Source organism: Schistocerca piceifrons, chromosome 10 (genome assembly GCF_021461385.2).
Source record: "Schistocerca piceifrons isolate TAMUIC-IGC-003096 chromosome 10, iqSchPice1.1, whole genome shotgun sequence".
Taxonomy (NCBI): Eukaryota; Metazoa; Arthropoda; class Insecta; order Orthoptera; family Acrididae; genus Schistocerca; species Schistocerca piceifrons.
This window is the reverse complement of record NC_060147.1, coordinates 94,605,516-94,619,968: the sequence shown is the minus strand read 5'-3', so window position 1 is coordinate 94,619,968 and position 14,453 is coordinate 94,605,516. Positions and strand designations below refer to the sequence as shown.

Here is a 14,453-nt window from a genome sequence, read left to right as displayed (position 1 = left end):
ATGGCCGTACCAACGCTCATGATGAACACAAGAGTGGACGCCCGAGCATTGAGACCTGACGATCTTGTCGCTAAAGTTGATCAAACGATTCGTGAAAACCGTCGCGTCACGATAGCGGAGCTTTCGCTTTCTTTTCCACAGGTTTCACGGATTTTGTTGTTGGAAACTGTCACTCAAAAGTTAGGCTACCACAAATTATGTGCACTTTGAGTGCCCAAAATGCATTCAGAGCATCATAAAGAACAGCGAATGGGGGGAAACGTTGACATTTCTGGAGGCCTACCACGAACATGGTGATCCATTAATTACTGTCGGAAGTTCCATGCGGCTTTTCGCGGATGATGCTGTAGTATACAGAGAAGTTGCAGCATTAGAAAATTGTAGCGAAATGCAGGAAGGTCTGCAGCGGATAGGCACTTGGTGCAGGGAGTGGCAACTGACCCTTAACATAGACAAATGTAATGTATTGCGAATACATAGAAAGAAGGATCCTTTATTGTATGATTATATGATAGCGGAACAAACACTGGTAGCAGTTACTTCTGTAAAATATCTGGGAGTATGCGTGCGGAACGATTTGAAGTGGAATGATCATATAAAATTAATTGTTGGTAAGGCGTGTACCAGGTTGAGATTCATTGGGAGAGTGCTTAGAAAATGTAGTCCATCAACAAAGGAGGGTTACAAAACACTCGTTCGACCTATACTTGAGTATTGCTCATCAGTGTGGGATCCGTACCAGATCGGTCTGACGGAGGAGATAGAGAAGATCCAAAGAAGAGCGGCGCGTTTCGTCACAGGGTTATTTGGTAACCGTGTTAGCGTTACGGAGATGTTTAGCAAACTCAAGTGGCAGACTCTGCAAGAAAGGCGCTCTGCATCGCGGTGTAGCTTGCTGTCCAGGTTTCGAGAGGGTGCGTTTCTGGATGAGGTATCGAATATATTGCTTCCCCCTACTTATACTTCCCGAGGAGATCACGAATGTAAAATTAGAGAGATTAGAGCGCGCACGGAGGCTTTCAGACAGTCGTTCTTCCCGCGAACCATACGCGACTGGAACAGGAAAGGGAGGTTATGACAGTGGCACGTAAAGTGCCCTCCGCCACACACCGTTGGGTGGCTTGCGGAGTATCAATGTAGAGGTATATGTAAATAGTATCGTAACCGGTGACGAAACTTGGGTGCAACACGTCAGTTGCGAGACAAAATTACAGTCAATGGAGTGGGGGCACACAAGGTTGCCCCGAAAACCGCACTAAATAACTCCTTAATTCATTCAAACGTGAAATTTTCCCTCATCCGCCCTGCAGCTCCGATCTTGCACCAAGCGACTTCCCCTTGTTTCCCGAGATGAAGAACTGGCTTGCAACACAACGCTTTGACGACGACGCGGAACTCGATGCGGGCGTGACTCACTGGCTGAAGTCTCAGGCGGCAGAAATTTACGACGAAGGTCTTTCAAAGCTTGTCTACTGCTATGATAAGTGCCTCAGTGTGTTTGGTGACTATGTGGAAAATACGTATGTCAGTAGCTCTTTCAGATGTATATAATAAAAAGTATTTCTTATAATTAGTTTTTTAAGGCTAAGACGTTCCCTACTGTATGATTAGCCCTCGTTTGTTGTGTCTCTTCTTTCGGGCTCTTACGATCATCGGTGAAAAGCCGCGAGTAATGATAGTGGGCAAGGGGCACTACATTCTCGTGAAGATGAGCTGAGAATTTAATTCATAGTGACTGCTGGATACAAATTGACATGAAATGTAATTGAGGCTTTCGAGGCGACTAGTTCGTGTATTTCCTTATTCCCTGTCTCAGAATCTTCGGCCGACATTAGTTTAATGTTCTTCGTGATGTGGCTGTCATTGTCAGAGGTTTGCTCTTTATTAGTGTGAAAGTAACGTGTGGTGCGGGTCGCTGAGAGGAACGACGCGGCGACATCTTAAGATATCTGAACGGTCGCCATCATAAAATTTAGCATGAAGATAGAAAAGGACTATCAGTTATAGTTCCTAAACGCGCTGGTTCCCAGGAATGGCGTGGAGCCGGCCCCTGTGACCGAGCGGTTCTAGGCGCTTCGGTCCGGAACAGCACTGTTGCTATGGTCACAGGTTCGAATCCTGCCTCGAGCATGGATGTGTGTGATGTCCTTAGGTTGGTTAGGTCTAAGTAGTTCTAAGTCTAGGGGACTGATAACCTCAGATGTTAAGTGGCTCTGAGCACTATGGGACTCAACTGCTGAGGTCATTAGTCCCCTAGAACTTAGAACTAGTTAAACCTAACTAACCTAAGGACATCACAAACATCCATGCCCGAGGCAGTATTCGAACCTGCGACCGTAGCGGTCTTGCGGTTCCAGACTGCAGTGCCTTTAACCGCACGGCCACTTCGGCCGGCTCAGATGTTAAGTCCGATAGTGCTTAGAGCCATTTGAGCAAATGGTGTGGACATGAGCCACAGCTTGTATCGGAAAACGACGGACGAGAACCGATAACTGCACAGTGTATCAAATCGTCTCTCGATCCTGAAAAGATGGGTGACCGACACGATCGTAGCGCGCTCAACACGAATTTCGGACGCTAGGTGCAACAACTGGTGAACGTTCTAAGGAGCGATAGGAACCACACCAGTTGCTAAATAAGCGTCAAGAAATCTAACATCCAGCGAGGAAACACGTCGGAAGAAGAAATGTCGGATGCGGCCTTATCTGCCATACATCCCTACGGTTGCGAACCGAAACGGTCGTTTATTGCATAAATGCGGCGTGAAGACTATTTACGAACCGATCAAGACTCAAGAGTGTTTCCTACATCGGCAAAGGCCACACAAAGTCGGGAATATACCGCACCCCGTAGACATGACCTGAAATCTATGTTTGTTATAAAATATAGGCTTCCACGGCCGGTACTGATTTCACTTAAAACTTCCGGGCTGATAGGCCGCGGTCGGTGCATAAAGCTTTTCCCTAACGTTTCACCGAGCGAGGTGGCGAAGTGGTTAACCACAGGACTCGCATTCTGGAGGACGACGGTTCAATCCCGCGTCCGGCCATCCTGATTTTGGTTTTCCGTGATTTCTCTAAATCGCTCCAGGCAACTGCCAGGATGATTCCTTTCGAAGGGCGCGGCCGACTTCCTTCCGCGTCCTTCCTTAATCCAATGAGACCAATGACCTCGCTGTCTGGTCTCCTTCCCCAAACAACCCAACCCAACCCCTAACGTTTCATCTCCGATTGCGGGAGACTTCTTCAGAGGTAAAGCGGAGAACTGCAAGCAGCACTCGAAGGAGCGCCGAGTTTGTGGGTAGTGTAGAGGGCACCACGGTCATCACATGGTCTCGGACATCCATCCAAGGAAGTTCTCCTGAATTGTTTTAATATGATATGTCATCCGGCACGTTCCCTGACTCATGGTGGGAGGTGATTTTGATTCCCCTGCTCAAACCGGGGAAGGACCGAATGCATCCCAGTAGTTATCGGAGTATTGCTTTGACGAGGTGTGTCGGGAAGACATTGGAACGCATGGTCAACCGTCGCCTGGTTTGGCTGCTCGAGACCAGGCAGCTCCTCAGCCACTCTCAGTGTGGCTTTCGGAGATGTTCAACTATAGACAACTTGACCCTGCTTGAGGCGGCCATCCAGCAGGCCCTCCTACGTAACCAGCATTGTCTAGGTGTATTCTTTGACATTAATAAGGCGTATGACACTACTTGGCGCCGCCTTATCCTCAATCAACTCCATCAGTGGGGCTTTCGTGGCCATCTCCCCATCTTCATTCGGTCCTTTCTTTCCCGCCACCTCTTTCGATATCGGGTTGGTAATGTGCTATCTGATTTGTACGTGCAGGAGAATGGTGTTCCTCAGGGAAGCGTTTCAAGTGCCACCCTCTTTGCCGTCGCCATTAACAGTATCACGTCCACTATCCGGAGTCTGGCCCAGTGCTCCTTGTTTGTGGACGATTTTGCTGTTTTCTGTTCTTCCTCCAGTCTTGTCACTGCTAGTCGGCAGCTGCAGCTTACGATAAAGCGATTAGAGGCATGGACTGTGAAGACGGATTGTACCTTTTCTGCAGACAAATGTGTGTGTGTTCATGTTAATCGTTCTCGACATGCTTTTACCTCCCCTGAATTGCGTCTGAGCGACACCATTCTTCCTTTTAGAGACACTGTGAGGTTCCTGGGCCTCACTTTTGATTCCAAGTTGTCGTGGTTGCCGCACCTTAAAGACCTCAAGGTGCGGGCTCTGAAGGCGCTGAATTTTGAAGTGTCTGAGCCATCGGTCCTGGGGAGCAGATCGGGCGCGTCTGCTGCAGTTTTATAGGGCTTTCGTCCGGTCGCGTCTTGACTATGGATGCACTGTGTATGGGTCAGCGAGGCCTTCGTATCTGAAGATTCTTGACGCAGTACACCCTGAGGGTGTCAGGCTGGCCACTGGTGCCTTCCATACCAGTCCCATCCCCAGGCTGTGTGCCGAGGCAGGGGAACCGCCGCTCGCCATCCGGCGGAAACTCCTCATGGTGCGACGGGTGTGTCAATTCCTTGCCTGTCCTACCTCCCCTGCATACCCTACTGTTGCCCGACCGCCTATGGAACGTCTCTTTTCCAGTCGTCCAAGGGCAACGAGACCATTTGGGATTCGTGCCAAGCATTTGCTTGAGTCCCTTGGTGTGGAGCGTGTGGCACCCCAACTCCAGGGTTTTCCCGCCTGCCTCCCTGGTTGCTCCAGAGGCCCAGCGTCCTTTTAGACTTGTCAGAGTACCGGAGGAGCTGCACTCCTGCGTTTGTTTTTACCTCCTTATTTTACGATATTTTAAACCAGCATGCCGACCATGTACCAGTATTTACGGATGGCTCTAAACAGGGGGACTCTGTTGGTTGTGCTGTTGTTTTCCCTGATCGAGTCGTCAAGTTACGGCTTCCTGCGGCGTTTACCATCTTCGATGCCGAATTGTTTGCGATTTTGCGGGCATTGGAGCAGATGAGATGTGTTCCCAGTCTTAAGTTTCTCATCTGTTCTGACTCCCTGAGTGCCCTTCAGACCATGCAACACTTGTACCCAGCGGATACGGTCGTCCAGAACACCCATGATGCCCTACTCAACCTGCAACGGCAGGGGAAGGAGGTTTCTTTCTGCTGGGTGCCGGGGCACGTGGGTATTAGGGGAAACGAACTGGCGGATGTGGCTGCCAAAGATGCATGTTCCCTCCCTCACGTTGTTGAATGTACCGTCCCCCTCCATGCTGTTACCTCCCTTTTGCGTTTTCGTGTTATGCGTCAATGGGAAGAGGAGTGGCTGGCAGTCGGTGGAAATAAGCTGCGTCTGGTCAAGGCCACCACGCGGCCATGGCGTACGTCCTACCAGTCATGCAGGCGGGATGAGGTTCTCCTCACTCGCCTCCGCATCGGGCACAGTCCATTAACGCACGGTTCTTTACTCCGGCGGGAGGACCCCCCAATCTGCAGTGCTTGTGGCGTCCAGATTACTGTCCGCCACATTTTACTTGACTGTCCTTTATTCTCTGACCAGAGGGCGGTGGTTTCCTTGCCACCGGATTTGCCCTCTAATTTGCAAGACGACGCAACGACTGTGGTTAAGGTCTTACGGTTTTGTGTCCTGTCCAATTTGTTACCTCGGATTTTAGGGAGAGGATTTTAATGTGCTGCTGGGTGACTGGCTCACCCAGGCTTTAGGCAAGAGGTCCGCCAGTCACGATTACCTAGTTGTTTCACTTCGATTTCTGTTCTCTTTTCCTTGTGCTTCCTTTCCTTTTTTAGTGCGTTTCTTCTCCTCTTGTTTTGCCTCTGTATGTGAGGATTTGTAACTGCGTCAGGTCTGTGTCTTTTAGCCGTTCTCCTTGTTCGCTGACCGTCTTCGTCCCTTCACTGCATGTGTTCCTGTTTTTATGCGTTTGGGCATTGATAACCACGCTGTTTAGCGCCCGAAAACCTCAAACCACACACAAACCTCGGACACGAGGCTATCTCTGGTGATGCCAACATTCTCGATTGAAGATAATCGATCGCCGTTCTACGTTGGCAGCTAAACTTTATCTAATTTATCACTTTCCTAAACCTATGTTGTACAACCGGGCGATCTATCAATACCAAAATAGTCGAACGCATAAGCTACACTCAGGCTCATAAAATGCAAAATGTGGTGCCACACAACGTGGCACTACACAAAACTGGTGCTAATAGCATAGGCACATAGGGATCACATACGACACACTCCTGTAAGTCCATGGTATTGGTGATAAGTTGAGAAAACCGTCCCGAAACACGTGCTACAAAACGCCACTGTTTCCTGCGCATGTACCCCGACATCAGTATGGGATATGATCACCATGCACATGTACACAGATCGCACTACGGTTTGGCATACTCTGGATCAGGTGGTCGAGCAGCTGCTGGGGTATACCCTCCCATTCTTACACCAGTGCCTGTCGGAGCTCCTGAAGTGTCCAAGGAGTTTGAAGACGTGCAGAGATGCGTCGACCGAGGGCATCCCAGACGTGCTCGATGGGATTAGGTCTGGAGAACAGGCAGGCCACTCCATTAGCCTCATATCTTCTGTTTCAAGGTACTCCTCCACGATGGCAGCTCGGTGGGGCCGTGCTTTCTCATCCATCAGGAAGAATGTGGGACCCACTGCACCCCTGAAAAGGCGGACATACTGGTGCAAAATTACGTCTGGATACACCTGGCCTGTTACAGTTCCTCTGTCAAAGACGTTCAGGGGTGTACGTGCACCAATCATAATCCCACCCTACACCATCAAATCACGAACCCGGTATAGATCCCTTTCAAGGACATCAAGGGGTTGGTATCCGGTTCCTGGTTCACGCCAGATGAAAACCAGACGAGAATCACTCCTCAGACTGTACCTGGACTCGTCTGTGAACATAACCTGGGACCACTGTTCCAATGACCATGTACTGGGATCTTGACACCAGGCTTTACGGACTCTCCTGTGATCAGAGGTCAGTGAAATGCACCTTGCAGCTCTCCGGGCTAATAAACCGTGTATGTTCAGTCGTCTGTAGACTGTATGTCTGGAGACAACTGTTCCAGTAGCTGTGGTAAAGTCTCGAGCAAGGCTACCTGCAGTACTCCGTGGCCGTCTGCGGGCACTGATGGTGAGATATCGGTCTTCTTGTGGTGTTGCACACTGTGGACGTCCCGTACTGTAGCGTCTGGACGCGTTTCCTGTCTGCTAGAATCGTTGCCACAATCTTGAGATCACACTTTGTGGCACACAGAGGGCCCGTGCTACGACCTGCTGTGTTTGACCAGCCTCCAGTCGCCCTAGTAGTATTCAACCCCTCATAACGTCATCAATGTGTGTTCTTTGAGCCATTTCCAACATATAGTCACCATTAGCACGTCTGAAAACGTCTTCACACTTACTCGCTTCACCTTACTCTGACATGCACCAATACACCTCTGCGTATGTGGACTGCTGCCAGCGCCACCGTGCGACGACCGAACGTCAGATGCAACGCATGGCCATATCCCGAGGTGATTTAAACCCGCAAACCGCCCACCAGAGCGTTGTTTCACCGTGTATCTGCATTATCCTTAATTTATGAGCATGAGTGTATTTCCGGTCGGGATTGGTAGAGCCCTATGTGAGACTGAACACGTAAGACGCCGAAACGGGGGTTCTCGCTGCGGAGAAGAGCTACCACACCCAGTTGTTCAGCGAAGATGTTGAAATCCACAAACATGAGAACAGGGGGAGACCACTGTTAATGAACATCAAAAATGGTTCAAATGGCTGTAAGCACTATGTGACTTAACATCGGGGGTCATCAGCCGCCTAGACGTAGAACTACGTAAACTTAACTAACCGAAGGACAGCACACACATCCAAGCCCGGGGCAGGAATGGAACCTGCGACCGTAGCATCAACGCGGTTCGGGACTGAAGCACCCATTCGCGGCCGGCGAATGATCATCGAAAAGACCACGGCCACGGCCACGAGCTCGAATACAGTGTGACACCATCAGTGGATGACGAAGCTTTGACAACGCCAGCCACTCGCACTGACGAAATGATAGGAAAATGGGCAAACGAACGTCAGCCGAAGAACGCGACGCAGGAGTCAACAGGAAATATGTCGCTACCAATAAGAGCAAGTTTCATAGCCGCCGTTTCGTATGTTCCTAGTGATAAGTTGATGACTAAGCTATCATTTGTGATGAGTGATCCACTCCTGTCACCTGCCCGCAGGCTGGACTCTGGATGAGCGGCTACCCGTTCCCCTACTGCGGGGCGACCGTGGTCGGACCTCGGCACGTCGTGACGGCCGCCCATTGCGTCTGCGTCGCCGATCACCCTCCGTCCCTGTGAGTCTGACAACGCAACTACTTGCACTGGCTTTTTTTAGGTTTTTTGTTTTGTTTTTTTCAGTCGTCAATCTTCTGTCTGGGTTGATGCGGGTCACCACGAATTTCTCTCCTGTACTAACCCTTCCATCTCACAATTGCAATTACAGCCTGCGTCCTCACTTACACTACTGGCCATTAAAATTGCTACTCCACTAAGATAACGTGCTACAGACGCGAAATTTAACCGACAGGAAGAAGATGCTGTGATATGCAAATGATTAGCTTTTCAGAGCATTCACACAAAGGTGGCTCCGGTACCTACAACGTGCTTACATGAGGAAAGTTTCCAACCGATTTCTCATACACAAACACCAGTTAACCGGCGTTGCCTGGTGAAACGTTGTTGTGATGCCTCGTGTAAGGAGGAGAAATGCGTACCATCACGTTTCCGACTTTGAAAAAGGTCGGATTGTAGCCTATCGCGATTGCAGTTTATCGTATCGCGACATTGCTGCTCGCGTTGGCCGAGATCCGATGACTGTTAGCAGAATATGGAATCGGTGGATTCAGGAGGGTAATACGGAAGGCCGTGCTGGATCCCAACGGCCTCGTATCACCACCAGGCATCTTATCCACATGGCTGTAACGGATCGTGCAGCGACTTCTCGATCCCTGAGTCAACAGATGGGGACGTTTGCAAGACAACAACCATCTGCACGAACAGTTCGACGACGTCTGCAACAGCATGGACTATCAGCTTGTAGACCGTGGCTGCGGTTACCCTTGACGCTGCGTCACGCACAGGAGCGCCTGCAACGGTGTACTCAACGACGAACCTGGGTGCACGAATCCCAAAACGTCATTTTTTCGGATAAATCCAAGTTCTGTTTACAGCATCATGATGGCCGCATCCGTATTTGGCGACATCGCGGTGAAAGCACTTTGCAAGCGTGGATTCGTCATCGCCATACTGGCGTATCACCCGGCGTGATGGTATCAGGTGCCATTGGTTACACGTCTCGGTCACCTCTTGTTCGCATTGACTTCACTTTGAACAGTGGACGTTACATTTCAGATGTGTTAAGACCCGTGGCTCTACCCTTCATTCGATCCCTGCGAAACTCTGCATATCAGCAGGATAATGCACGACCGCATGTTGCAGGTCCTGTACGGGCCTTTCTGGATACAGAAAATGTTCGACTGCTGCCCTGGCCAGCGCACTCTCCAGATCTCTCACCAACTGAAAACGTCTGGTCAATGGTAGCCGAGCAACTGGCTCATCACAATACGCCAGTCACTACTCTTGATGAGCTGTGGTATCGTGTTGAAGCTGCATGGGCAGCTGTACCTGTACACGCCATACAAGCTCTGTTTGACTCAATGCCCAGGCGTATCAAGGCCGTTATTACGGCCAGAGGTGGTTGTTCGGTACTGATTTCTCAGGGTCTATGCACCCAAATTACGTGAAAATCTAATCAAATGTCAGCTCTAGTATAATATATCTATCCAATGAATACCCGTTTATCATCTGCATTTCTTCTTGGTGTAGCAATTTTAATGGTCAGTAGTGTATTTACTGGATGTATTCCAATGTCTCCCTTCCTCTACTGCTATTACCCTACACAGCTCCCTCTAGTACCAAGGAAGTTATTCCGTCGTGTCCTGCAATTCAGTCCCTTCTTCTTGTCAGTGTTTCCATATATTCCTTTACTCGCCTTTTCCGCAGAAAACCTCATCCCTTCCCTTATCACTCCACCCTATTCTTTATATTCTTCTGTAACACCACATCTCAAATGCTTCGATTCTCCTCTGTTCCGGTTTTCCCACGGTCCTTGTTTTATTACCATACAAAGCTGTCCTCAAAAAGTACATGACCAGAAATTTGTTCTTCTAATAGTAATAGATTTCTCTTGACAAGGGATGACTTTTTTGCCAGCGCCAGTCTCCTTTTGAGCCGGACTGGGTGGCCAAGCGGTTTTAGGCGCTACAGTCTGGAACCGCGCGACCGCTACGGTCGCAGGTTCGAATCCTGCCTCGGGCATGGACGTGTGTGATGTCCTTAGGTTAGTTAGGTTGAAGTAGTTCTAAGTTCCAGGGGACTGATGACCTCAGAAGTTAAGTCCCATAGTGCTCAGAGCCATTTGTTTCTCCTTTTGATGCCCTTCTTGCTCCATCACTCATGGATTGTTTTGCTGCCTGTGTAGCAGAATTCCTTAAGTTCCCACTTCGTTATTATCAACCCCGATGTTAAATTTTTCACTCATCTCATTTCTGCTACTTCACACTACTTTCGTCTTTTGATTTATTCTCGACCCACATTCCGTTCCCAGTACACTGATCATTCCACCCGACAGATCCTGTAATTCTTCCTCACTTTCAGTGAGGACAGCAATGTTATCAACGAATCTTATCGTTGATATCCTTTCACCATGAATTTTAACTCCACTCTTGAAACTTCCTTTTATTTCCATCATCGCTTCTTTCATGTACAGATAGAACAGTAGCGGCGAAAGACTACATCTCTGCCTGAAAACCTTTTTGATTTTAAGGCTTCGTTCTTTGTCATCCATTCGTATTGTTCCCTCTTCGTCCTTCTACATATTATACATTACCAATGTTTCCCTCTAGCATACCCATGTTTTTGTCAGGATTTTTAAGATCTTGCAAGCTGATGTGGTCGAACGCTATTTCCAGGCCGACACATCCTATGAACGTGTTTTGAGTTTTCTTTAGTATTGCTTCTATTATCAACCGTCACCTACAAACTCCGATTCTGGCACCTTTACCTTTTTCTTATTTTCAATTTTTACGTTACTTACACTGCAAATAAACAGTATATTGCATTAAAAATATTTTCATGAAAGACTTGACAACGAAAGGAAAATGAAAATTTGGGATTGCAAAATAATTCCCAGCAAAGGATTGTAAGGCGTACACGAGAACTTCGTATATGAAAGTGTACTTTTATTAATTTGATTTGATGTTTTACACATGCTGGGGCGATATTCACCATGAAAACGATGGAACAGTATTTGTCCCGACATCTTACACACATTATAAACGCCATATTCCCAGAATTACACGACTGTCTTTAAGTTTTATATAAACAATGGTAGCTGACAGTCAACTGGAAACTGAGTTGCTCATTGCGGAATTTAGTAAGTGATGTTCTTTGATCTTATTAGTAGAAAGTTCCGTGGTAATCCGAGGTGTAGCAGCTCTGTCTCGATATTCGGATTCTAGCCAGTGACAGCTTTGACATGATGTGTGCTTATGAACAGTGGCAAGTGCCACAAAAGTCGCTGGCTGTAGATGTTGTTGTCGTTGTTGTCCTGTCAAGAAAAAGTTCCCCGGAACTATATGTAGACTCGCATTCGGGAGGACGACGGTTCAATCCCGCGTCCGGCCATCCTGATTTAGGTTTTCCGTGATTTCCCTAAATCACTCCAGGCAAATGCCGGGATGGTTCCTCTGAAAGGGCACGGCCGACTTCCTTCCCCATCCTTCCCTAATCCGATGAGACCGATGACCTCGCTGTCTGGTCTCCTTCCCCAAAAACAACCAACCAACTAGATGTACGAATCGGGAGATGATGAGGCCGATAAAAATTCTGCCTATATTCCTGAACGAAAATGCACGTCAAAAGGTGTTACCCATCAGACGAAGGATGCATGTTTCGTTAAGCGAGAAGACAGTGTTAAGTCGCATCGCTTAAGACTGTACGTCCATTTATGTGACAATGCGATGTCGGACATGTTAAGCGCCGTCCCTAACATTGTTGCCGTGTTGTTGGTTTCCAATAAATCATTATCTTTTCTCTTGTTTTGGTCCACACTACCACCTCAGTAAGTTGCCTACCCTAAAATCTTAACAACAGTACCAGTGCATTTATTGCACAGTCTCAGGTATCAGCACGATTTTCGTCTACATCTTTCGACTAGTTCGTTTGTGGTACACAGATCCTTTCCTCTAATTGATACATTTATCCATCACATTTGAAATTTTGTAGCATCATCACGAATCACCCTCTATATGCATACATTTACAGGCACCGGCGTCTATAAGTTTAACGCTCTGTAGCGTCTTCGGATGATGTTTCCAGACACGGATTCCTGTGTAAAACTTTATCTACTGAGTTCCCTCTACAACATCTACAAGTGAACTGTGAAACTCCCTGTATATTCTGTTAAGCGCGTCTTGCCCATATGTTTAAATCTGGCGCATGCAGGGTGTAAATCTTAAGTTGACAAACCAGAATAACTCGAAAAATAAGCTTCACACGAAAAACGTGTAGAATGCAAGTTGATTATTTTCTAGGGGGACCTGCTGGTGCTAAAATTAGCCCGCCACCCCAGCCCCCTGGGGGTGAGGTGGGAAGTAACTTTAAAATTGCAAATGGGTACCACCATTTTTTATTGCAGAATCAGATTCTACAGAAAAAACTACGTACATTTTGTCTTAATCATTTGTTTTGATTCCTGTTAGTTGGCGCTGTAATTCAAGAAAATCCATGTTCTCATTTCTGCGTGGAAAATGGTTACGGATAAATAAAAGATACTTATTTACTTTGCAAATCGGTATTCGCTAAAAATAAAACTCTCCCTCTCTCCCCATAGGGTGGGGTTTGAGAGATAGGAATTAGAGTTCTACTAATGTTGACTCAAATATTAATTTTTTCCGCAGATTCGGATAAAATTTGTTTGTTTCATGGTCAAGAGGCCACACAACTTTTAATTATCAAATAAATCATCTGACTAGCTAACTAGCTAACCAAACATCCTACGACGTAAATAAGTATTTTTTATTTATCCGTTACCATTTTCCACGCAAAAATGAGAACATGGATTTTCTTGAATTGCAGCGCCAACTACCAAGAATCAAAACAAATGTTTAAGACAAAAATGTACGTAGTTTTTTTATGTAGAATCTGATTCTGCAATAAAAAATGGGGGTTCCCATTTGAAATTTTAAAGTTGCCTCCTGCCCCACCCCCATGGGGCTGGGGTGGCGGGCTAATTTTAGCACCAGCAGATGTCTCCCTCGAAAATAATCAACTTTGGATTCTACACATTTTTTCGTGTGAAGCTTATTTTTCGATTTATTCTGGTTAGTGAACTTAATATTTACACTCTGTATATAAGGCTGGTAATTAGTACATTCTACTAACTATCGAGGGACGTATTCTACTTTTGTGCGCGAGATATTTGGAAGATGCTGAGCTTATAGATCTGAATTTTTATAGGTTCAGAGAAACATGACAGAAATGCATCCTTCCAAACATGCACCGGGTCCTGACATTCTGCAGACAGATACAGTTGATGCAAATCACCAGCAGAGCCGACGAAGAAAGTCAGAAGATGGTAAAACATGGAGGTATGTAGCACCAAATGAAGAAAAATAGAACGAAGCAAAGGGACACACAACAATATAAGGCAAGCAGAGATGTCATATGAAAACATATAGGACCATCACGTGCATCGTGTAAAAAGTGTTTCGAGCGTATAGCGAAGAAGGTAAGCAATGCATATTCGGAAATTTGTGGTATCGCTTTTTTGCCGTGATACACAAAATAGGTACCTAGAAGGTCGGTTACGGTCCAAAAGTGTTATCCGTGAAAGGAATTTTTAAATTAGTGTTTTTGAGGTACTTCTCAGTAATGTTTCGTTAAGTCGTCTAGCAAGTAAACGTTAGTAGGTCAATGGTAACTCACGTTAAGTCCACTCGGCTTATATGTAAACAATGTTAACTAGCCATTGATGAAACTTTAAGAATAGAATTATAGAATTTACCTTTTTATATTTGGAAATTAGTGGTAAGGTCTTTTGGGACCAAATTGCTGGGGTCATCTGTCCCTAAGCCTACACACTATTTAATCTTAACTTCAACTTATGCTAAGGACAACACACACATCCATACCCGAGGGAGGACTCGAATCTCCGTCGCGGTTACCGTTTTAAGAATACGTCTATACGGTAGATACATGTGAAAACAACGACGCATACGAATAAAAATATTACACTAAGTGTACGTGCAATATATTCTTACCGAGAATTTCTCGAAATTTTACTGCGTGATTTGTCGAAATAACCAAAATTTCGCTTACCATTGTTCACAGCCGACGTCTTCGT

General features: G+C 46.9%; 1 protein-coding gene across 1 annotated transcript in view; it reads left to right on the top strand.

Moving 5' to 3' along the window:
- The first annotated feature begins 13,579 nt into the window (after positions 1-13,579).
- Positions 13,580-14,453, top strand: part of LOC124718716 (serine protease 1-like) — a 94,558-nt gene continuing 93,684 nt past the window's right edge. The window contains exon 1 of the mRNA XM_047244336.1: positions 13,580-13,698. Within this exon, the coding sequence (XP_047100292.1) occupies positions 13,580-13,698 (119 nt within the window). The remainder of the gene's footprint in view (positions 13,699-14,453) is intronic.